Source organism: Zootermopsis nevadensis, unplaced genomic scaffold (assembly GCF_977971745.1).
Source record: "Zootermopsis nevadensis isolate Lab colony 2312 unplaced genomic scaffold, Znev_1.0 Znev_ptg000028l, whole genome shotgun sequence".
Classification (NCBI taxonomy): Eukaryota; Metazoa; Arthropoda; class Insecta; order Blattodea; family Termopsidae; genus Zootermopsis; species Zootermopsis nevadensis.
In genome coordinates this window covers 7594010-7617461 of record NW_028259160.1, presented here as the reverse complement: position 1 = coordinate 7617461, position 23452 = coordinate 7594010, and the positions used below count along the sequence as shown (strand labels likewise).

General features: G+C 36.9%; 3 protein-coding genes across 16 annotated transcripts in view; 2 read left to right on the top strand and 1 right to left on the bottom strand.

The window, feature by feature from the left end:
• The window catches only part of LOC110838701 (uncharacterized), a 27503-nt gene extending 5875 nt beyond the window's left edge, over positions 1-21628 (bottom strand). For 2 of the 11 annotated variants that reach the window (XM_022082166.2, XM_022082167.2), the window contains exons 1-2: positions 2381-2678; positions 1979-2269 (exon numbers count right to left, since the gene is read on the bottom strand). The gene's annotated coding sequence lies outside the window, so the exon portion shown is untranslated. Of the gene's footprint in view, positions 1-1978; positions 2270-2380; positions 2696-21517 lie in introns of those variants that run through there. The other 9 variants (XM_022082168.2, XM_022082172.2, XM_087357130.1 and 6 more) reach the window with 9 other exon arrangements.
• Positions 2713-5953, top strand: LOC110838703 (membrane protein BRI3). 4 transcript variants are annotated; one of them, XR_015537393.1, is made up of 5 exons: positions 2713-2841; positions 2920-3014; positions 3305-3471; positions 3825-4141; positions 5289-5953. XR_015537393.1 is itself a non-coding variant. In XM_022082181.2 (4 exons), exons 2-4 carry the CDS (start codon positions 2960-2962, stop codon positions 3954-3956), a joined length of 354 nt encoding a protein of 117 aa, XP_021937873.1. In that variant the 5' UTR covers positions 2713-2841; positions 2920-2959; the 3' UTR covers positions 3957-5953. The 4 variants fall into 4 exon arrangements, 3 of the variants coding, with proteins under 3 accessions (XP_021937873.1, XP_021937875.1, XP_021937874.1); XM_022082181.2 differs by having other exon boundaries at positions 3825-5953; XM_022082183.2 differs by having other exon boundaries at positions 2720-2823; positions 3825-5953.
• On the top strand, positions 12784-23452 carry b (glutamate decarboxylase-like protein black). The gene is made up of 7 exons (XM_022082163.2): positions 12784-13543; positions 16836-17070; positions 17723-17942; positions 18304-18451; positions 19194-19422; positions 20366-20560; positions 21461-23452. The coding sequence occupies exons 1-7, from the start codon at positions 13104-13106 to the stop codon at positions 21632-21634; spliced, it is 1641 nt and encodes a 546-aa protein (XP_021937855.1). The 5' UTR covers positions 12784-13103; the 3' UTR covers positions 21635-23452.

Below are 23452 nucleotides of genomic sequence, written 5' to 3'. Positions count from 1 at the left end.
ATATTCTTGTTACATTCTTCATAAATGAACTAGATTTAACAACTTTAGGATTTGAGGTTTTCATGGTGGTAAGTAAAAAGATGGCTGTCTTCTGGGTTGTAGTGCCATGTAGTCTGGTAGAAGTTTTACTAATGTTTCATAGGTCCAAGCTGCCTTCATTGTTTACCCCCATGATGGAAATTGCAATGACTTCTGAAACACTGGTAAATTTTTACCATATTACAGGACATTACAACCCAGAATATAGTATCTTACATTTACTCTTTAAATGTGAACATGCACACACATGTGCTGCCATAATCACAACCTTCTTTATAAAATGACAAAACAGTATAATGCCTAAATGAACTCAATAAGGTATTATTATAACATTTCAGATAGTTTTTGACATAAATACGTCTATACGGAAGGGTCATTCGGCAAAACTCCTTTACCTAAGAAACTAATTGTTATGTCATCTCTTTATTTGGCATTGTTGTTTCATTACTGCCATCAACAATCCACTTTTGTTACTGTGGAAACAGCTGAGCTGTGAATCGCTTGTAGAAAAAGTGTGTCGTAGAGTAGATAATATTGTGCTGTTAAAAACGTTTTAGAATATCACAATTACTTATCTTATATAAGAATTATTAAGAAATCTGTGATACTGCCCTCCACACTCTCCATTTTAGTTTTGATTAAATTGGTCATTGCGGGTGGACATCGTGGTCTCTTACAATTGAACAAAGTTTGAGGTAAGGGATTCCTATTTATTATTATTGTTCATCACGTTAAGCGCCAGCCTCTCGAAAACCATAAAAGATGGATCTGGACATATTGCATACGAAATATGTATTATCTCTTGAGCTTACCATAGCTGTTTTCAGATTTTACATATCACAAATGGTTTAGGTTCTACAAACATTTATTTATACAAATAAAGACGCATCACACTTCACCCTACTGCTGTGTTTGTGTGTTCTGTCATACTATGAAGAGATAACAAGATGGATTGTATTTATTGCCTAATTATAATTTAAATACAAAGACGTATTTACGTCAGATTCTCCGGAACTGTGGTTCCACTGTCATTTTTTTACATAAGCTATTGAAATTCAAATCTCAAATATATGGAATAAAAATGTTGTTTACTAAGACAATCCAGATTATTTTATGAATAGCAATGAATGATCTTAACACTCAAAATGAGTAAACATCAAGTAGCAGCAATGTCTTGCAAACTGACTCAATGGGTTGGTAAATTTTATAAAGCTCCACAGGGGGCAAGCAGGTAAAACTTCTTAACTCTGAAATTAGACAAAGGTAAGTGGACAACATTATTCTCCAGCCACATTCCAGGAAAGACTTCCCAGTACCAATTGGAGATGAGGCCAGTTAGACCCCAGAACAAATCTGGGTAAATGTTAAAGAAACCAAAAGAACAAATCCCACAGCATATTCTTCATTTCATTTTGTTTGAATATCGTGTCAGTCCATAATAAGGTTGCACAAAATTATCCAAATCTTTATTCAAGCTTGACAGAAAACCAAAAATCTGACATGTGATAAAATACATGGCTAAATTTAAATATATTTGTTTTAATTTTAGATTTAGTACACTCAGTCCAACAGTGGACTACAATGGAATATCCCAAACTGAAATACATCAACAACATGACTAACCCCTGCTGCATAAATTGTATAAAACAAAAAAGAGTTTCAAACATTTTCAAACATTTTCAAACGAAACTTTTTTTCTAAGTTGGGCGAAGTCATGTATGTCACATGCAAGCAAAGCCATGGATTATGACAATTCTAGTCTTGTTGGTAATTACCAAGGTTACAGAGGAAGTGTTACAACCCAAATTACCACAATCCGCACAGCCAAACCCAACATAATGCAATTTAAAAAGTACTCAAGAAATAGATGCATGCACATTTATTTCCTGACTCATCAGCCTGGTAGGAAAATTATGTGGACTCTGATGTGGTAACTCACCGAAATCGTAATATTTATTAAACCTCTCGGGGTGTACTGCGTATAACTGAAACCACAATTAAATTGGAGTTCTTGTATTGTATGACTTCACATAAGGTGTATTTGGTTTTATACACGTTTTTCATGCTTACTTAGAGTTACGTTAAAATAGTTTAAAACAGCTTCCCATAATACAAATTTTGGTAAAACTGGATAAAATGATTCTGATATAAATGCTTTTACTTCTGTCTTCCTGTAGTATTTACTTCTTGATAGCACATAAATGTCCGTTTTTGCACCCGCTTGAATTTCCTGCAAAGTTGATCAAAGTTGCATTACAAGATTTATATTAAAGTGAAAGGAATAATAGATTCAACATACAATACAGTGGAAGAAAATATCCGAAACTGACACCAACATTACCTACAACTTCAAGTCCCTGTCCACTGCCAGCAAATTTTTATTTAAATTAATTTACACGCCACTTTAGCCGCCATCATAAAACAGAAACCTGCTTAGAACTATGCTTAACTAGAAAAACTAGTGTTCCTGTAATTCTAGTATGTGTCGATTACGCATATAAGGAACAAACTACCTGTATTTAAAAAAAAACACATTTCATCTTCACATTCACTCCGCAATAAAAACACTTTCATTATAAAATTTAATTATTTAAGACAACGGTTCATTTCCAAGAAACTAAGAACACGCACAACATTCTCCAAGCTAACTTTGTCAGGTTTACCAACATACACCTCGTTACCAACATTGAAGATAATAGTATGCTGACAAACGCAGTATACCAGTGATTGCAGCAAATCATATAGGATCATATGATTATAACTTCCTGTCTGTACAAAAATATCGTTAGTAGTTGAACTTGGGTTTGTATTAATTTGGAGCAGGTTTTGATTTTCCTCAACGAAAATAACCCATGGTAAAGGTTGTGTTTTCACTTTCAGTTAAGAACAAAGAACACCTAGTGAAGAATAAAAATTAAGGATGGCACTTCCGCCAAATTATGAAATACCACCTCCCTATTCTCCACAAGCTCCAGGTAAAGTACTAACTATAAAATTGAGTCGTAAATAAGTTACATACAAAGATACATGAGCAATACAGTTCTTACAAATATACTAGTGCAGTAGATGTCTCTCTTTGAGGTTACTGCATATCAGTTTGAGTTATCATTAATGCAATTTTAATTTGCCTCATGACCAGTATATTTGTACATGAGCTTTGGACACGACAGAAATAGAGTCCCAGAAAAAACTGAAATTATTATTCTAAAGTGTTGACACAATACAAAATATATCCTACAATATGCTATTCTACTGTATGTCTCAGGTTTCTCACAAAGTGCCAGTACACTTGGACAATTGCCTCCTGGTTATCAGCCATACCAAGGGCCATCAGCTCCTTTACAAACAGGTTATACCCCAACATATGGTGCCACAACAATTACAGTTCATCCACAAGAAATCATCATAGTTGGTGCTTGTCCAGCATGCAGGGTGGGTTTGTTTCATTATACTGTGGTTTTGTATAAACAGATAACATGTACTGGAACAACCTTACAGTGTGACCATAAACAGACATATGTACTTTGAAACATTACAGTATAGTAACATTTTATTCCAACCTGAATCTATTTACTATCTGCCCAGATGATTTTGTCAACAATAGAAGTGTATTTTAGTGTATAAATGTCAATAATCTTGAATTAATGTTCCCATCTCTCAGTGAATATTGTATCTCAGAAATGTCTAAGGTGAAATGAGGCATAATTAGCTGGACACCATATTGTAAACCTCTACCATAATTGGCTTAGAGCAGGTGTAACTGTTTAGAATTTTCTGTATTGCAGGTGGGAGTTCTGGAAGATGATTTTACTTGTCTTGGCATATTCTGTGCCATTTTCTTTTTCCCTATTGGAATTCTCTGCTGCCTTGCACTGAAGAACAGGCGATGTTCCAACTGTGGGGCATACTTTGGTTAACATTCAAGATAAAATGTGGCTGTACAAAAATGTATTGACATTCATACATTGGTCATAGGTGGAAGATTTTATATTACTGTTGAATGATTAATCAGGTCCATCTGTGACTGATTAAGGACAATAGGAAGAAGCAAGGCAACTTGAAGGCATTCTTTGAATATACAACAAACTGTTTGATATTTAAGGTAACTCTGTTAATACTGTTAGACCTATTGATAAATAATGGTAGGAATGTACTATTCATCCATCCTCTGCTACTAAAAATGTTTTCATTTCTAATTTTATTTTATACAAGTTGAACCCCCATACCCATTCATTACTGACGCATTCCAACAAATATAACTCATGCGCATATCATATACTGATCCCAACCTTTCCCACAGTTCTAATATATTTTTGGTAAACATGTGAAGCACCCTTCATTTTCATTTTTGGCCGCAAATAATTTGACATAGTATTAACACATAATTTTGTATACTGCCAGAAAGAATTATTTCTATAGGCCAGGATCAGCAACATGCAACATGGACATATTTATTTTAATACTGTCATAGGAAATTCGTGATGTTGGGGCTCCTTCAACAGTGAAGTGTTATGGCCTCCCCTTCCCATCTCCAATGATGAAAGGCATTTCATTTAGCATATAAAATATCTGTTAAGAACTGTGATTGTAATAACTTTTTGTGATACTCCTATATAATAATGATGAAAATCTCAGCTCCTGTGACATTAAATGGAACATATATTACTGTGTGTTCTTATTGCAATGTCAGATTTTGTAATTATGTTATTTACTCTTAGTCTGAGTTGTTCTGATGCTGTGTAGAAGTTACTAATGTTGCAGGAAATGTAGCTTCAATATTTTTGTTTTGTTTGGCAGAAAAGGAAATTGGTCTGAATACAAAAGAATATATTTATATGCTTTCATGCAAGTTTATTAAGATTTGTTTTAATTTTTAGAGGTAATACCATCTGTCCATTTAAGTCTGTGCTATATAGCCTCTACAGTTGAAACAACATCATTAAATAACTTATGAGTTTATTGATCATTACACTAGTTTTCTTTCATAGAAGTTATTTGTGAAACACTGTGAAATGATTCAGCTTAATGAATATGGGACAGGTTAAGAGAGTATCTAACAGGAGAATAAGAAGAAATAGAAAGAATATAATTTTTTATGGGGATCACAGAGTTTAGAAACTGCTGCACACATGATATGTTAAAACAATGTATTTTGTATCTAATATTTACTTACTGAGTAGTGGTGATCAGAATCATATTTTACCCCTCTTTTTCTAAATTTAACCCATTTGTATCTCATGTTATTGCAGTACTGCATATAGAACAGGTCTGCCCCATGGAAAAGCAGCCTTATCGATGAACTATCCTTTCACACCAAGTCTTCAGGAGGAAATTATGTTTAAAGTAGGGACTTTTCTGACCAGTACAGACATGAAGATGAGCTGTAACTTTGCTTTGTTGTCATCAATACCCCTCTATCTTTCTCACTTGCACAATTATTCATTTAGGAACTGATAATGAATATTACAGGTAGACGAGTTGAGCCAAATGTAGAGTTCATGTATTCTTTCAAGAAATTCAACAGTGACAGAGAAGTTAGTAATATATTGAAATGTAGACTGTGATTTAAATGTGTAAAGTGAAATGTGGATGAATAAATTTTATCTATGGAATCCAAATTCTAGCAACCAAGTTGTGAAAGTCTTGTGGTTCATGGATTACCTCTCCTGTAAGGAAACACTACTCTGAAACACAGTCTTGTTCAGATCTTAACAGTCAACCAGTGCTTATGATAACTTTTCTCATAGTCACTGCATTTTATTTGTCTTTATAGATCTTGTAATTTCATATGACTTTGCTTTATTCTGTATAAAAAACAGTCAATGTTGAAAATGTTGTTATTATATAGATAATATTTTGATTTGTTATAAATGTATCTGTTTATATAGCACTTATATTAAAGAACTTAATCTTATATTTCAGCCATTCAGAATAATTTATTTTTCCTTATCCTCTCTATAAGTACATATGTGATGATAGTATTGGAAGGGGTAGAAAGATATAGACTGGTTTCAACTAGCTCAGGATAGGGAACCTGTGGGTTCCGTAACAGCTGGGAAATTTGATAAGGAGAATGACTATTAGCTTTTCAAGAAGGATCCAAGTCAGTTCAACCTAAAAACGTACATATTAAATGTGGTAGTATAAATTCATCAGCAATTCACTCCTCTTTCCAGCATTTCCTTAATATTTCTTAGCACTGCAGAGTTATAATTTCATTAAATACACACACTGAATCGCATAGCAGGAATGTTCTAATTTTTTATTTTATTTAGTGTTCTGTCTGACGACAGGTCCATATGAACAGGATCCTTCCATCCTTTTCTCGGACTGGGACCTGTTCATATACGTTCTTGGCAGATGATTCAGAAGTGGTTTGCCATTGCCTTCTTCTGTGTGTGAATGGAGTAATTGTTGGGATGCCACGGACAAACCGGGGAAGCCCCCGGAGGAAAACTCCCGTGTTGCCTAGACCACAACACAAGTTATAAATTCGGGCACCGCCGGGATTCGAACCCGAGACCCCCAGGATTACAAGGCAAGGCCAGCGTTCTAACCGCTAGACCACCGTGGCTTAATGTTCTAATACAAGATCAAAATTTAATTTCCTAATTGTATGTATGTACATGGTTGTTTTCATTTCTTCCTATGAATAGTAACTTCAACTACGTTACAGACAATTTTTCACACATTTCTTTTTCTGTAACCATGCATATTCATATAAGGGTCTTGAAAGTTCTGATTTCTGCTGCCTCTGTTTTTCGTCATCCTGTGTCCACACCGCTACTATCTTCTACCATAAATTTAACTCTTCTGTTATTTGTCTTTGTCAAAAATATACTGCATTTGTATTTACAATGAAAAAATGTACGAAATCCCAAACGGCGGATGGATACCCTGTATACTCCAAACAAATACAATTTCCCATTTGCTGTCCAACTTCAATACAAACAAAACTGGAAAGGCGTGCTCATTGAAGTACCCAAAAATTCGGAAAGTGTTTCTTACGCAACATCACGGGCAATTACGTCGGAATGGTAACGAAGGGAGTAACAAACGCATCAGTGGTATCAAAGGCAACAATGTGATAAAAGGTCACTGTTGAAACAATGTGTACAAGGTATAACAATTCTGAGAGAAGCGACAGACAGGGACAAGCCCATAAGGTGTTCTTCAATTGCGCTGAAGTGTTGAGCCCAACAGCCACGAAGACAAAAAAAGTGAGGCAATCAAATTGTAGAGAGGTTTAACCATGACAAACTATTTCAAGTTAAATAAATCTCAGCATAGTTATAACTCATGGTTTATAGTTTTTTATTACATGCATTTAACGTAAATCTGTCTTGGAAGAAAAAGAATTTCTCCTTGATAAAATTATATTCTAATGCTAGAAATATTGGCCAAACAAGTTGGTAACTTTGGTGAAAGATAAAGTCTATTATGGGCAAACCACATTACGATTGTCATGCCATATTCGTTTCCAAAAGACATCTTCAGTAATCAGATAATAAAATTATTGCGATGTCAGCGAAGTAGTCCATTGTTATAATTCAGAAAAAGAAATTACGTTCCACTGACCCTGGATGACGTCAGGTGAGAGAGGGGTTTTGTTATGCTACTAGACATTTGTTATTGGCTGAACACAAACACAGCGAATGGAACACAAAAACTGAAACCGTGCCTGGGGAACGCGATCGACAATCTCCTCAGCGGTCTCACTGACCTCGTCATCGCCATTCAATGACCAATTTAGCGTGTTTCATGGGAATAACAAAATCTCTTAACAGATCAAATATAACGTCCTTTTATTTCCTACACTAAATATGCGTACATTCATTTTTTTTTTGAACAGATTGTAATCTACATGTTTAGTTGAATAAATTGAAGTGCATAGATGCCATTGTTGGCAATGTGTATGATGTACATTCAGAATTATCTCTAAGATTGTAAGTGGCAGAAAATCACAGCTATGTCAAGATTATCTCATGGAATGAGGAAGGCAAAGGCAAAACTGTCACTGTGTTAATTAAGCACCATGACATGAAAATGTATGAGGCGAATGCATTCTTAACTTCAGCACCAGTTACAGATTAGTAATCAGCTTCACGCCCCCGGCCATCTTATCCCCAGGGAAGGAAGATGTTTACTGGGATGTTGCGCCTATGCCTTGATGATGGTGGCAGCAAGCACCTCTCAAACGTCGGTAAATCTCTACCAGACTTTACAGTGTAAAGAAACAGAAAATAGCCATCTTCAATGTTCTAAGGGAAGTTTAAGTTCTTTATGATAATGGCGTGACACGATGTGTATAATTATTTTGTTGGTCTTATTTATCTGGCATTTATTGGAATAAATTGTTACTATTGATTATAGAAGAGCTTGGCTTTTAAATTAGTATTAAAGTGATTATAGGTCTTATCAGGATAATTCTATTACTGGCAGCCTGCACTGGAACCAGACTCCCATATGGGAATCACAATGTCCTTTCTTCATGATAAATTTCCCAACCACAATCGCTGAAACACTATGATTACATGCATAAATCCCTCTGTGGTGGACATAAAACAGCCTACTTGCGTTGTCATATGATGATAAATGCCGTTCGGTTTCCTAATTTCTCATGAACATGCGTGATATTTCCCTTTTACGTGTCAGGCCATGACGACATACACAAAGAGTAAAGCTAAAGCCCCAAGTATTTTGCACATCAGAATTAAATAAGGGTGGCCAGTTTCACGGTCAAGCAGTTTTATTTCAATCAAAGGAGCCACTGGTACAAATTGGGCAGGGCGCTGGATGGGTCCATTGTCAGTCTGTTGAGTTGTAGCGAAGAGAGAAATCCTCCCCTGCTGGGAATCAAGCCCCGGCCGCTCCGCCCAGGAATTCTGAGTCAGAACAGACCGGTGATTTTCAATGCTCATAAATAGTGAGTTGAAGAAAGGAGGGGGCAGCATGCCCTACTTCAAGGCACTGCACCAGAATTAGCCAGGAAAAACGAAGAAATACCGGTAATCCGGTCGAGAATCAAACCGCGTACACCCCGAAACATTACCTCTCCTCCAACTACTCGATAAGAAGACTACAAGGAAAGAGGAAAAGATAAAATGTGGCTGTTATGTCATGAAGTTCATCAATATTTACTTACATAAGAGTCATTAACCTGCCACACATGGGCCTACATACAGAACAGTAAATTGAAGAGGGGATTGTTAACTGGTTTTACAATTTCCGTCACATCTGTTCCGCGTCCCTGATTCGGTAGGTCTAGTCCTCTCTTGAAGCTGTTGTGTAACAGTATATGAGCTATAAGGAGATAATTAAGCTACATATTTCACATCTATGACATTCACATTAGGACACTAACGTCTATTTTCTCATTGGTGCTACTTCCCGCTTTCGCGCCTTGGCTTCTTATTAGATCCTTATTACAAAACATAACAGATGATTATCATTTGATTCAGTCAATCGATTTGAATCCACTAAAATCATTAACCAGGATAAAATCCTTAAAAATCGATAGGATTATATAAGTTATAACCAAGTTACATTTCGATTCCACTGTTTTCTAGTCGAGACATTAAATTCCTTTGTTGGGTTCCTGTTCGATTACTGTATACTTGAGTTATTCAATTACATTGTTGGTCGACAGTTATATAGCCAGGTATTACATTGTTAATCGATTATTGGTCGAACTAGACTCGTCTCCAGCCGATTCTTCTCAAGAAAAGCGCTAAGCGGAAAGTCAACCTTGTAGTTTAGGTGTGGACCTTCAGTGATTATATGACCAACGAAAGAACTCTACTTCCGACTGCTTGAGGTCAGCGAGTTTTTTTACACTCGTCTTTAAACCACGTTTCATGGAAATAATGGAATTGATTTTAAAAATAAACATTATTTTTGTTACAGCCTGCCTCGATTTGTAGGCCTTTTTTACACATCAGGTAAAAGCATTGTCCTTGACTCGTGCAACAGAGAAACAGTCATGGACCGATGCAGTGTTGACATTTACAAGTTCTCATAAAAACATCCGTCCCGAAAAAAGGCCATTTTCATTATGGTTATCCAAACTGAAGTCTTCATTCATTTATGGACTGGCCTGCGCGTTGTATTCCTCTTTTCACCCCCCCCCCCCCCCCAAGCAAAATTACTCCAAAATATTCCTTTATTTTGTGTACATGTCAAATTTAATCAACAATAGCATAACCGTGAAATATACCCGAATAAAATACGGCGAGAAGTACAAATGGCTTAAAGAAGTTTCTAGTTTTTTATGAACTTAAATGGTCTTCACTGCAAGATTTTATCACGTCCAATAGGATCATGTCTGTGAATAAGAAACGTGTGTAGGGAAATTATCGTGGTCTATTCTGAAGTACCTTACAAGCATTTTACTGGAAAGAATGAAGGAAATCACGGAAGTCAACGGCAGTCTAGCCGGCCCGCGGGTCGAAAATCGTAACAGGGAACAATGTACAGTGGTTACACTCTACATATATTGCTACTTAATCTGCTTTCGGAACATTCTAGATTTTCGGGATGCTACGAGTTTTCTTCTGTTATGGGAGTATGTTACTGCCAGTTACGTAAGAGCTTTAAATATCTGGTAACATAAAATAATACAATATGCTTATATTACAAATGCATAAAACAGATACACGAAATGGAGTTTACCAATGAAATGTAATTAACATGCTACTATTCTCAGCCGGGGTATCTCAGTCAGTATAGTGATTGTCTACGAACTGGACTACCGGGTTTCAATCCTCGACAGGGGCAGAGGATTTTTCTTCTAGCCTCTGCGTCTAGACCAGCTTTGGGGTCCACACAGCCTCCTATCGAATGGGTACCGGGGTTCTTTCCCGAGGTTAAAGCATGCTGCTGACCACTCACACCTCCTAATGCCGTGGTTGAGAATAAGTAGGAGCTATTCCTCCTTTCCTCTAAGTGTCAACATTGGCATGTAACGGAATGGCTTTACCTTTACTATTCTGAGTAACTGGGAAACAGGGGGTGTTTATACGGAAATGTGCATAACTTTCAAGAAGAGCTGATCGTAGTAATGTCATTCAGTTAGCCCAAACGGGAAAGGACATGACCGTTGCATAGCAATGTTATGTCCACAAATCATTCTCTCCAAGTCAAGTGGATGTTTCTGAATAAGTGCAAAAAAAAAACAAATAAAGAAAGGGAAGAATTCTCAGAATAAACACAAATTTCACAACTGTTCATTTTCAAGCTAAGATTTTGTTGAGCAATGTAACAAGTACGTCAGATGCGAGGGAACACTGAATCGTACGTGTATCCAGTAACCAGAAGAGCAAACGCAAACTTTTCTGTGAATTCTACAAAACCTGTCGTGTTGTATAAAAGCAGTTACTATGACTTGCAGTAATACTACGTACACACCGACAATTAAAATAAATTCCTTGTCACGCATGAAGGAATCACCGTGACAGCAAAAACAAGACGTTCCGGTCACTGACTAACATACGAATTAACTAAGATACCTACCAACTACGGAAGAGGAAGCTGATTACAAATAAACAAAATAGTACAGGGTCTTTCACAAGCAGCTGAAAATTATTCAGCTGATAAAGAAATCACATCGTTTTATGAAACACGTGGATTTATTACTGTGTTCACAAATGCTCGACTTCAGACGCCTTATTTTCTTGAAATACTTTCATCTATATAGACAAACTAGAGGAAATCAGACCGCATACAACATATTTTTGTGTAGATGTACACTACCCAAAGCTTATCACACAAACATCATAATCTTTGAGGGATTATCAGTAAAAATGTTTGCAACGTTTAACACAAAAAATATTTCATACATAATTTGTAGTCAATCTCGATACATTAATGTATTGATTAATTAATTATGGAGCGGAAAAATATAAAATTCAGAAAGTCATTGTCTTTGTTTTATACTTTACATGACGAAGATTTGCAGCAATACAGAATTTAAAGGTACTACACTGAATATTCTCAGCCGAAGGGGATCTGTTTCCCCCATGCATTTCATTTAAGGGGAAAAAATATGGTAAATTCCACTGCTGAAACGTCACAAATAATTTCAATCAACAAAGAAAACACAGGATAAGTACTCTTTTCATTGACACTGCTGAACACCCAAATTATTGAGGATAGAAGTGGCTGATATTCCAGAGTGAAAAATCGCGTTCACATCCGTATAAAAGTCTCCGGGTACGTTATTTCATGCCAACTGTTCCACCAATATTGTTATCTGCCATGGATCACCTATTATTTAAAGGAAGGACATAAAGAGCAGCTACTTGAAAACCAAGACCTAAAGAACACACTGGGAACAAGAGCGGCAACTAAGTGGCGAACAATAACAACTGGAACTAGGAGGCACAGAAAAAGATGATGCCTACAAGAGGTCTTTATTCTCGAATCAATAAAAATAAGAACGATACCCTCGCCCTTCGCTTCTGGTTATGTCGGATATTGAATCTGCTTTGACTAAGAAGGGAAACGTGACAGGCAAGGGACTGTGGTTTCACAGCACACCAAGCAATTTCCTGCACCGTATTCTACATAATCACGACCTCCGTAAAGAATGAAGTCGTTTGGAAAGGTAAAGTGGTCGAGTCGTGTTTCGGCACCTACACCTACCTCTTTCACATGTTTTCCTCTCGAGCTACGTAATATATCCAAGGTCGGGAAACCCGACTGGTCATCTTAAATGAGAACGAGGATGAATCAGAGAGAAACGGCGCAAGTTTGACGACACAAATACCGCGTAATGAAATACGTGTAAAAAAAGAGCATCTCTAAAATCCTTGATGTCATAAGAAGTGGCGGTTCCCAGTCTTCATGTGGAGGGAAATACCCTGAGGTTGCTAGAAGTGGGGGTAAGAAAGCCGTTTAATGACCTTCAGTACTGAACCTTTATTAGCGAAGTAAAGACAGAAAGTGCAAGCATTTGTAGGACAGCAGCGCTTGTTTGCTGGACGGCACTAACCGTAGCAGCAACCAGCAACTTCACCAATTATTAACACTTCAGGACAGTGTTTCAGTTGAACTGTTAATTCAAAATGCCAGCTTCTGCAGATATCATCACTGTGTCTCAACCTTTGGAGAACCTGAACGGAAAACACGGCCTGTCTGGGTCGTACGAAGATGTGAAAGTTGCAGACGATACTGCGGTTCCTTCTTTTTCGCCATCTCCTGGATACGTCACTGAGAAGTCAACAAGAAACGTACCCTGGTTTGCGAGTCTTCCAGACAAAAAGCAACACTCTAAGTTCCTGAAGGAAGCCGTCGACCTGATGTTGGAGGAAGCCGTGTTTCAGGCCACCAACAGAAGCAATCGCGTTGTGGAGTGGAGAGCCCCCGAGGAACTCCAGAAACTGATAGACCTAGACTTGGCAGCTGAACCAGTCAGTCACGACAAGCTGCTGCAGCTTCTAAAGGACGTCATTCAGTATAGTGTGAAGACTGGGCACCCCTTCTTTGTTAACCAACTGTTCTCCAGGTAGGCTTTCAGACCACCAACATTGGCGATTGGTGGTAAGTTTTATCAACTCAGTCAACAACATATTTCTGAATCCGCATTATAAGTTAATTCAGGTTCGAATACTTAAGAAGAAAACTTTAGTATGCCTTCCATGTAATTATTTTGCTAAACTGTGTCAGCGTAACTGGGGGTGTCATTTTGGGATAATGAATTGCTTTAAAAATCAACCAACAAACAACATGATGCAAAACAATTACATTTGTACAAATTTAGGTATGAAATAATTTATTTTTGCAGTTACATGACAGAAATACGTATTCGTGTCGTGAACATTTTACGGTGAGGGGTATAAGAATAACCATTCTCTCAGTGCGGACTTCGGCTTATTACATTCTGACAACCGTAATATTTCCTACACGAAGGTCAAATAATTACATTCTGTTTTTTGTAATATCACTGATGCAATAAATCTTGGCGTTCCAGGAAGTTTGTTGTCAGAAAGGAAAACTGAAAGCGCAAAGGCTACTGGAAAATGTAATTACCAAGCTTTCACAATCCGCACTGTGGTAATTATTCGTATCGCCACACCTTAAAAGTAGCTTTGCAATAGTAACTGTGCAAAAAGTTTCCACACAATTTGGAATTAGTGCTGGGTGAAACATCATTCTTCCAAATTAGGACTCATGAGATGATGATGATTATGATAATAATAATAACAACAACAACACTAAGTGTGTAAATAAGGTACATGTCGATAGTGATGGCTGCACGGTCTTGTACAGCTGGAGCATAAGAATCTAGGGATCGAATCTCGCTCCATGTACTAATGTTCGATCCCGGTTTATTGTGTTGTCGAATGTATTTTGCGATGGACCGAACGTCAGACTCAATAAATACTGCGGTGTAGTGACTAGATACTTGATAAGGGCTAGGCGACCGGGACTCGATTCCTGACACCAGGGACTTCTGTCTTTCCCACAGCGTCTATACGAGGTCTAGGACCCACCCAATCTCCTATCAAACGGGCTTCTTTCCCGGTGGTAAAGCGGACGGAGTTGACCACTCATCTGAAACTAGTGCGGAAGTTAAGAAAGCGTAGAGCTACGCTTCCACCCTCCCCATTCGTCTTCATGGTATGGTGTTTAATTAAGCACACAGACAACTATTCCTTTACAGTATTTAAAACTATACAAAATAATCAAATGTAATGCAAAATACGTATTACTGCAGGCCTCTTTTGTTTGTAATTAATGAAAACGGTCTACTGTACTTGCATTCGAACAAGACTGATGATCAAGTAACATCATAGATCTGATTCCTTACTTTAAAGCTTCTAGTAGCTAAGCTGGCCAAGAAATTCCCCACCTTTCGTTAAATAAAAATAAGGAAATTCTCATTTGGGCCCAGGAAACGTTTTGCTGAATGTTTGTAGTTTTCCATAACGCCTCCGTTCTGTGCGTTTATGATAAGTAGTGGAGCCGGATGTGTTGTATGTGACCAGTTTTGTTTTGATAAAGGAGATTCTTGTAATTCAAGAGCGGCAGAGTTGAGTGCACGCACTATAGTTTCAATCCATTCATTCCTGGTATTTTTGGTGTCTACTCTTTTTCGTGGGCTGCGGTGTGAATCCTCTGGAATTGTCGGTCGGGAGAATTTATAAAGCAAACCTGAGCATCTCCTTAAATTTTAAAACGTACGCGTCCATGCTTCTACTGGCCATACTATTTTATTAAATGCCGCGTATTTATATGTGCTGATTAAAAATCTGGGGGTCCGCAGTGACCGCGTGGGCCTTGTGCCGCTTGGTCGCTGGGACCGTGGGTTCGAATCCCACTCAAGCCATGGATGTTTGTCCGCGGTTTTCTCTATTGTGCTGTCCTGTGTACAGGTAGAGGCCTTGCGACGGGCCGATGCCTCGTCCAAGGAGTCCTACCGAATGTCTATAGATCAAGCCAACGAAAAGTTTAGACCCGCAGTGCTCAGGCACTTGAAGAACGGGTCGTTCCCAGTATCCAGCATCCCAGATTAAAAATCTGACGTTCTAAAGCCAAATTATGTTGGGAGAGCTCTTTACTTATGGACAATCCATAACTAATCTTATTGTTGGATTTTATGAATATATTTTGTTGAAAATGCAAACGCTGTTGTCATAACGCATTGTATCTGCTCGCATAAATATGTAAACGTATTGAAAATAACACAATCTGTGGTGTGTTCGAAACGGTATCAGTAATGGCAGGGACATGGCATGAGCAACAAGGAAAATTTATCAACTCGCAACTTGCAAAATATCTTAAAGACGGATGTAAATTATCTGAATTTCAAAGGTCACTTAGTACACTCAACTAAACTACAAATAAAATGTAGGTCGACAAAATGAACTGTTAATATCGGGATCATGTTTGTTACAGACTTACAATTGATTCTAAAAAAGCTACTCCTTACTGTGAAAACACGAACAAAGTTCATAATAAAATTATTCAGAAAAAATAGGCCAATGGTCCTCAAACTGTACTCCCGCGAAACACTGCTGTCCCGCGAACTGGATCGAGGCGTGACGCCACTGATACCAAGTAATGGCGGTATTTCCCCAATTCGCAAGAAACTGAAGTCAATGGACATTTTCTCAATTTTACATTTTTTCACGCATGTCACATTCAACCCGTTCTTCGACCGACCAGGTTTCTAGAAACTCCATATATGGAAGTTAATATTGCAATCAGATATTTCTGCAAGAAGCTGTTCATTACTTCACAGTAGTTCAAAATTTACTTAACAATTTTCAGGAAGTCAAACTTAAATATGATACAGGTGCCATACTTAAATGGATGGATCGATGGCTGAAAGTTGGCTCCGCGGGTACTTTGTGATCAGACAAACTATGATCAAGAAGGACCCTGCCTTACGCAGTTAGTTGGGCAGCTGCTTAGACACATAAATGGTTAGATAGCTAACTTGTTCTCTAATTACTTGGCTATGTAATTCATTAATAAGTTACAGCTGTTTAATTTGTCACTTACTAAGTTCATCAGCTAGATTGCCAGTTGACTATTTACTTACATAGTTAACAGGTTGGTTAATTCATTGTATGATCTGAGGTTTTCACAGTGGTGTGTATGAAGATTTCTGTCTTCTGGGTCGTTGCGCTGTGTATTATAGTAGGGTAGTATAGATACTACACAGCGCAAAAACCCAGAAGACAGAAATCTTCATGGTTAATTCATTGATTGTCCAGTTGACTTTCTAACTGATTATGTACCTACTTAGCTCGCTGAATATTTACTTATTTAACTGTGCATGAATGTTTCAGTATTGATCCATATGGTCTGGTGGGACAATGGCTGGGAGATGCCTTAAATCCCAGTGTCTACACATATGAGGTGTCCCCCGTATTCACACTTATGGAGGAGACTGTGCTCTGTGAGATGCGTCATATCATTGGTTTTCCTCATGGCCATGGAGATGGCATCTTTTGCCCCGGTGGATCCATTGCAAATGGCTACGCCATCAGCTGTGCCCGTTACTATCACATGCCAGATGTTAAGGTTGGCATTCATGTTTCTCATAGTCTGAAGACAAACTATCCTGCATGAGATCTTCTGTGAGATTCCTCATCCTCTACAGGAAAATGCCAAGATAGTGTCTTAAAATATGTCACAACCACTTCTTTCCATATTCTTTAAAATTAATTCATAATAATCATTCAATTAACAATATACAACCAATGCAGTTGACAAAAGTAAAGATAAAATCGTCTCTGGTGCTTTAACTAAGCAGCATATCAAGTCTTTCAATATAAGTAATTGAGTTTTTCATAATTCTTAACTTTTATATTCGTATGTTTCTTCTTCAATATACAGATTCAAGGGCAGAGCATTCATGTTAACTGTATCAGCTGAGCTAACATGATTAACACGAATGTTCCACCCCTGGCTGACTGTTATAAAATACAAATGTTACTTCTTACCGGTTTCTTCCCCTGCACTGCATACTCTCAAAGGCATCATATATTGATTAAATGAACAGTTGTAGGGATATATACCTTGAGGAACTCTATCCAATATTAAGGACGCATTGATCTTAAACCTTGCTGTACCTACACACATTTGCCTGTTTTGTTATCAGCTCTAATATCATATGTAGTTTGTAAATCAAAATTCTTGATAAATGCTGTAAAGATGTTTCTATATGTCACAGAACAAAGGACTACATGGCATGCCTCGACTTGTTCTCTTCACCTCAGAAGATGCTCATTATTCTATCAAGAAAATGGCATCTCTTCTCGGTCTTGGTTCTGACAATGTTTACCTGGTTCACTGCAACTCAAAAGGAAAAATGGATGTTCAACATCTTGAGCAACAAATTCAGACTGCTTTGGAGGAGGGAGCTGTCCCATTCATGGTGTCTGCGACTGCAGGTGAGAGGAACAAGTTAAAACTTGGAGAGTGATCTTGTCTATTCAGGAATTCAGGTCAAATACACACACACACCTTTCTGAGTAGAGACTAAGAAATACCACTGTCCACAGTGAAGAATTTTTGATTTCCATAATGACAGGAAGTATCCTGAAAAGCGAAATAATTATCAACTGCTAGAATAAGATATTATACCATGGTGTTGGTTGGTTATAGAGTAAGTGAATTAGTTAGTATGTTAGGTAGTTATGTTGATAATCAGTCAATTCAGTAAAGGCTTATATGAAATTCACATTTGAGATGCTTTACACTGTTGTCCTGCATCCTGAAGACAATCTGTAAACGTAATCATCGTTCTTTTAGGGACAACAGTACTTGGGGCATTTGATCCTATCCCTGAAATTGCAGACCTGTGCTCGAAGTACAAGCTCTGGCTGCATGTAGATGCTGCCTGGGGAGGAGGTGCCCTTGTTTCAAAGAAGCATAGGCATCTCCTTGAAGGAATTGAAAGGTATGTACACATGAGTGACTAATTCAAGGTTATATCAAATGCACTGCAAACCCAAATAAACCTCTGAAAATAATTGTTCCTTTCACTTGCATATAAAGTGCTTTAGCTAAAATACATTTATATTTAAAACTCTTGGTTTAAAGATACTTTTTTATGTCTGGGGCTTAAAATTTTAATCTCTAAAGCTCAATTTAATTAAATTTTTAACAGATGGTCTGCACTAAGAATTAGCTTATAAATTTCATTTTACAGAAAGCTCAAGTGGAACTTCATCACATATCTAACCAATTATGCTTGAATATAGCACTTGAATAAACTATAACTTTTATATAGAATATTTTCAATACTCTGTATACTTAAAAAAATTATTAGAAAAAAATTAATGATGTGCAGTGTAATATTTCTTGTTATCTAACTGACTGGTTGACTAATTTTATAAACAAATGCTGATATAATATGCCTTGAAAATACACCACCACAAAAACCAAAGCCTGCCATTGGACCCAGACTTGAGCCTGTTCTCTTCAGTTTACATTCGCATAGCCTATCCATTTTAATATTATTGTTTCATTCTTCTTTTACTCTGACAAGCAGTTGTTTTTCAAAGTGTTTCCCAACAAAAAATTCTTTTGCACTTCCTGTTGATGAGTTTTGTCAAAGACAAATCTGCATCTGCAATAAACACTCTATATGTAATTGTGTACTCTATTTCTTTGTTAAAAATGAACACTGGTGTGTGCAGGGCTGACTCAGTCACATGGAACCCACACAAGCTGCTGACAGCCCCCCAGCAGTGCTCCACTTTCTTGCTTCGTCATGTTGGTGTACTATCTGCCTGCCACTCAGCTAGTGCACAGTATCTCTTTCAGAAGGATAAATTTTATGACACTAAGTATGACACTGGGGACAAGCATATCCAGTGTGGCAGACGTGCTGATGTTCTCAAGTTCTGGTTCATGTGGAAGGCCAAGGTGAGAAGAACAATGGTGATGCATCAAATGCAGAGTTTATATAAAGTTTAAGAAATGTAAGGTTGAGATTTAAGGTGGATTTGAAATAAGAAATCTTTCTTCTTTAAAAGTCACAAGTAAACAGCTAAATGTCTTCCTCCAAGATGTAGATCATTGAATGACTGACAGATTATTTGATGACACTGTATGAACTGCAGAGTTTATGGGAAGATTATGTATGATGGGAAGGGAAGAAGCGATCATGGCCACTTGAAGATAGTATCCTTGCATTTGCTTTGGAGGCTTCAGAAAACCTTTAAATTCCTCAGTCAGAACCGCCAGCATTCATACAAGACTCAGGACTGACTGAACCATAGTCATCTTCATTCCTTCTCAATATTAGGTCCAGGTAACCTGTTAAAATATTCTAAAATGCACTCAATCCTTCCTTCTTTTTGTGAAGTCTTCCTAAACATCTACTTCATTCTTTCATTCTGAACCTTCAGAAAAGTGTTCACTTGGCAGAGTGAGAAGTAGAAGGGATGACAATTTTAAATGGGTGTTTGTAAAATGAAGTGTAAAGATTTGAACAAAACTGAACTGATAAAGGGTCAGGTCCAATGACAGGTTTCGATATTAAAAGTGCTGAATTTTTCTATTCTGTTTACAAATAGACACTTATCATCCAAACACTACTACTACTACTATTACTACTACTACTTTCTCTTCTTTTCTTACCAATAGCATATTTAGGATTTCATTTATGTGCATATTCAATAATTACATATATTTGCAAATTAATCATGCAATTGACATAATAAAAAATATTCCTTTTGAAAAAATTCTACATAACCACATGATCACATGGTCCAGTCAGAAAGAAGAAAGATCCAATTATTTATGTTACAACAGTTATAAAAGATGTTTCTTTTCAACGCTTACTATATTTTATATTTTTTAACAGGGCACAATTGGCCTAGAGAAACATATTGACACAGTATTTGACAATGCTACCTACTTTTTGAAACAAATCAGAATGCGAGAAGGATTCCGCTTGGTACTGCAGGAGCCTGAATGCACCAATGTGTGCTTCTGGTACATCCCTCCCAGTCTGCGAGGCCACGAGAACCAACCAGACTTCAATGAAAGATTACACAAGGTATAAGCAACCCATGTACAGCATCTCATTTGTGAACCACTGACCTTTCTCGCCTGTCAGTGTGTATTACTGTAATTCTGTAAGTGAGAGTGTCCATAGTATAGGAATGTGTTCATTGCATCGGTAGTAAGGTGATGATGAAGATAATAGCTGGCAAGAGGATCTACTGGTCTGGGAAGCATGGTGGGCAACTGGTATTCCTCATATTCAAAATGTTTTTACTTTCTCAGAGGTGAAGACTGGAGAAGGCAAGTGCAAAACTTTTGCTGAGTCCAGATAGTCTTCAGACTAAGTCAGTCAGCAAAATAATTGAGTGGTTTGCTCCTAGATCACAAATTTCTGCAATGCATTTGTTATATATTGCAGTATATATGTACAAGTTATTTTTACAGCTGATGCTGTCTCTCCCTATCTTATAGCTATTTCATGCTGCTTATGCAATATCTTTCTCAATGTCAGTTATTTCTATTGATTGTCTCACACCAAGTTAAACATTCTTTTATAGGTCTGTGGTCTTTGCCTTTCTGAAGGGGTTCAGTTACAAATAAATTAGGACATCTTATTTTGAGTCATCACCATAGATGTTCACACTATACTAGCCCTTTTTAAAATGTTATTAGGTATATTACCCTCTGTTTTAATTGATTCATAGTTTATACCTCATAAACATTAAGCAAGACTGCTTACTACTCAACCACATTTGCTATATATTATTATAAACTATATTAATTACATATTCCAGTTTAGAGTTGCTGGAATTTTTATGTAAAAATTCACATCACAGCACACAAGAAAAAGAGTCTCATGCTCACTAATGTAAGACCGCATGCTCCCAAATTTGAGTATACTCGTATACCCATCTTCAATAATACATTATGTACTTGCATTATTTCTCAACAGGTGGCACCCAAAATCAAGGAACGAATGATCAAGGAAGGTTCAATGATGCTGACTTACCAACCGCTGCGAGACCAGCCAAACTTCTTTCGACTTGTCTTGCAGAATTCTGGCACAGACAGGGCAGACATGGACTATATTGTTCGGGAGTTTGAAAGGCTCAGTAGTGACCTGTAACATTCATAACCAAATTACTTGCATTTAATTTAAAAATACTGTTACATATCATGGCAGTAATTCAGACATAATGGATCTAGGTCCACTTACTACTGAATTACTGTCAAAGAAAAGAAGTTATCAGTCATAATTTATGGTGTTGGATGGCACATGTCTGATATTAAGATAATATCAGTTTGGTATTCAAACAATGGATTTACAACAGATATAATTTTATGTATGAAGCCTTAAATTGTAGCAAGTGCATCAATTGTAGTCAAATACTACCACAGAAAATTTAAATAAATACTGTGAGCATAGTGGTGGCCTAATGGCAGTGAATAAACATAATTTACATGTACACTGTAAGATGCTTTAAAGAATGTGTACCACAAGATATGCTGGAAGATAGCAGAAATTGGTGTCTGAAAATACTGTTATCAAGGCTTTAAAAATTATGCCAAGCCATAGTTGCTAAAATAAAGCTTCTTTTGCCACACCAAAGCATTTAAAATTTACCCTATTAGAGATTGTGCATAATACTTTAAACAAGGGGTTCTCAATCTTCTCCAAACCTGGGGTCACAGATGTGCTTCTTATTAAGTTGTGGGCCAAAAGGTTATAAATAAAGATAGTTAATTAAGAAGCCTGTTTATTTAAAGTGTTACTAAATTGGGCCTACTATTGCGTACAGTTTCACATATTAAGTCTGTTCAGTAATTTACTTAACATGCCCTCTAATGTTGTTAGACCAGATGTGTCTGATTAAGCAAATACACTGATACACCCATCTGGCATGATGCCCTCAATAAGTTTAGTGTAATATTAAGCTGTAAATGGCTCAAATTATAGAAGGAAGCTATGCTGTCACTGGTTCTACAAAACATTAAAAGTAACACTTTAATGTTCTGCTAACCTAAACCAGGTAGGAGCACTGTGTGGTATGGGGGCTGTATTCTGCACTTATTACAAACACTACTGTTTAGCAAGATCTTGTGTTTGATTTTATTTAATGTGATTTATAGGAAATTAAAACAGAATTGAAATTGTTTTAACATAATGTGCTTATTTAGTGAATATGCAAAGAAATTGCAACGTAATTATGTCAATATAGTCACCTTTTAACAGAGGTTTGTTTCATGATGGTTCCTATGTTGTAAATAAGTTGGCGTGTTTGCATTATTCACAGTTTGGCATTATACACTTAAGGGTAAAATACAAACATGCCGAGTTAACTCTATAACTGCACAGCTCACAATGATGCTAGATACACTAATAGCCAATTTCTGCAGAACTCACAACATTGTGAGTTTAAAGTTTGTAGCTCTCCTGATTTATATTGCAATCCTTTCCTGCAAAGGTAGGGTGTTGTTGACAATATGCAAAAACATTTTCCTACATTACATAACAATTTTCCTGAAAGATGTTGGAAGATATGGCTTTGTTGTCAAGTTGTACCAACTTGTAGGTAGTGTTGTCATGTTGTTAAGTGTGGGGCATGGCTTCTTCTAGATATAAACAGACTGCAGAATTAATTAAATACTTTGCATTTCAAACAGCTTGTATGTATGTATGTAAGCACACACAAACACACATATATGTGTGTATGTGTATATATATATATATGTACATATGTATGCATGTATCAATGTACATATGTAAGTATGTGTGTAAGCAAGTAATTGAGTGTTTGCTATGAAAGTAAGTATGTAAGTGAGTGTGTATTTATCTGATAATTGTAAAAATATTTCTGATGAAATATGACACTATTTGGAACCCAATAAGCTGACTGTATTAGATTCTGATTTCAGAAAAATAATAAAGCAATGATTCCTTGTA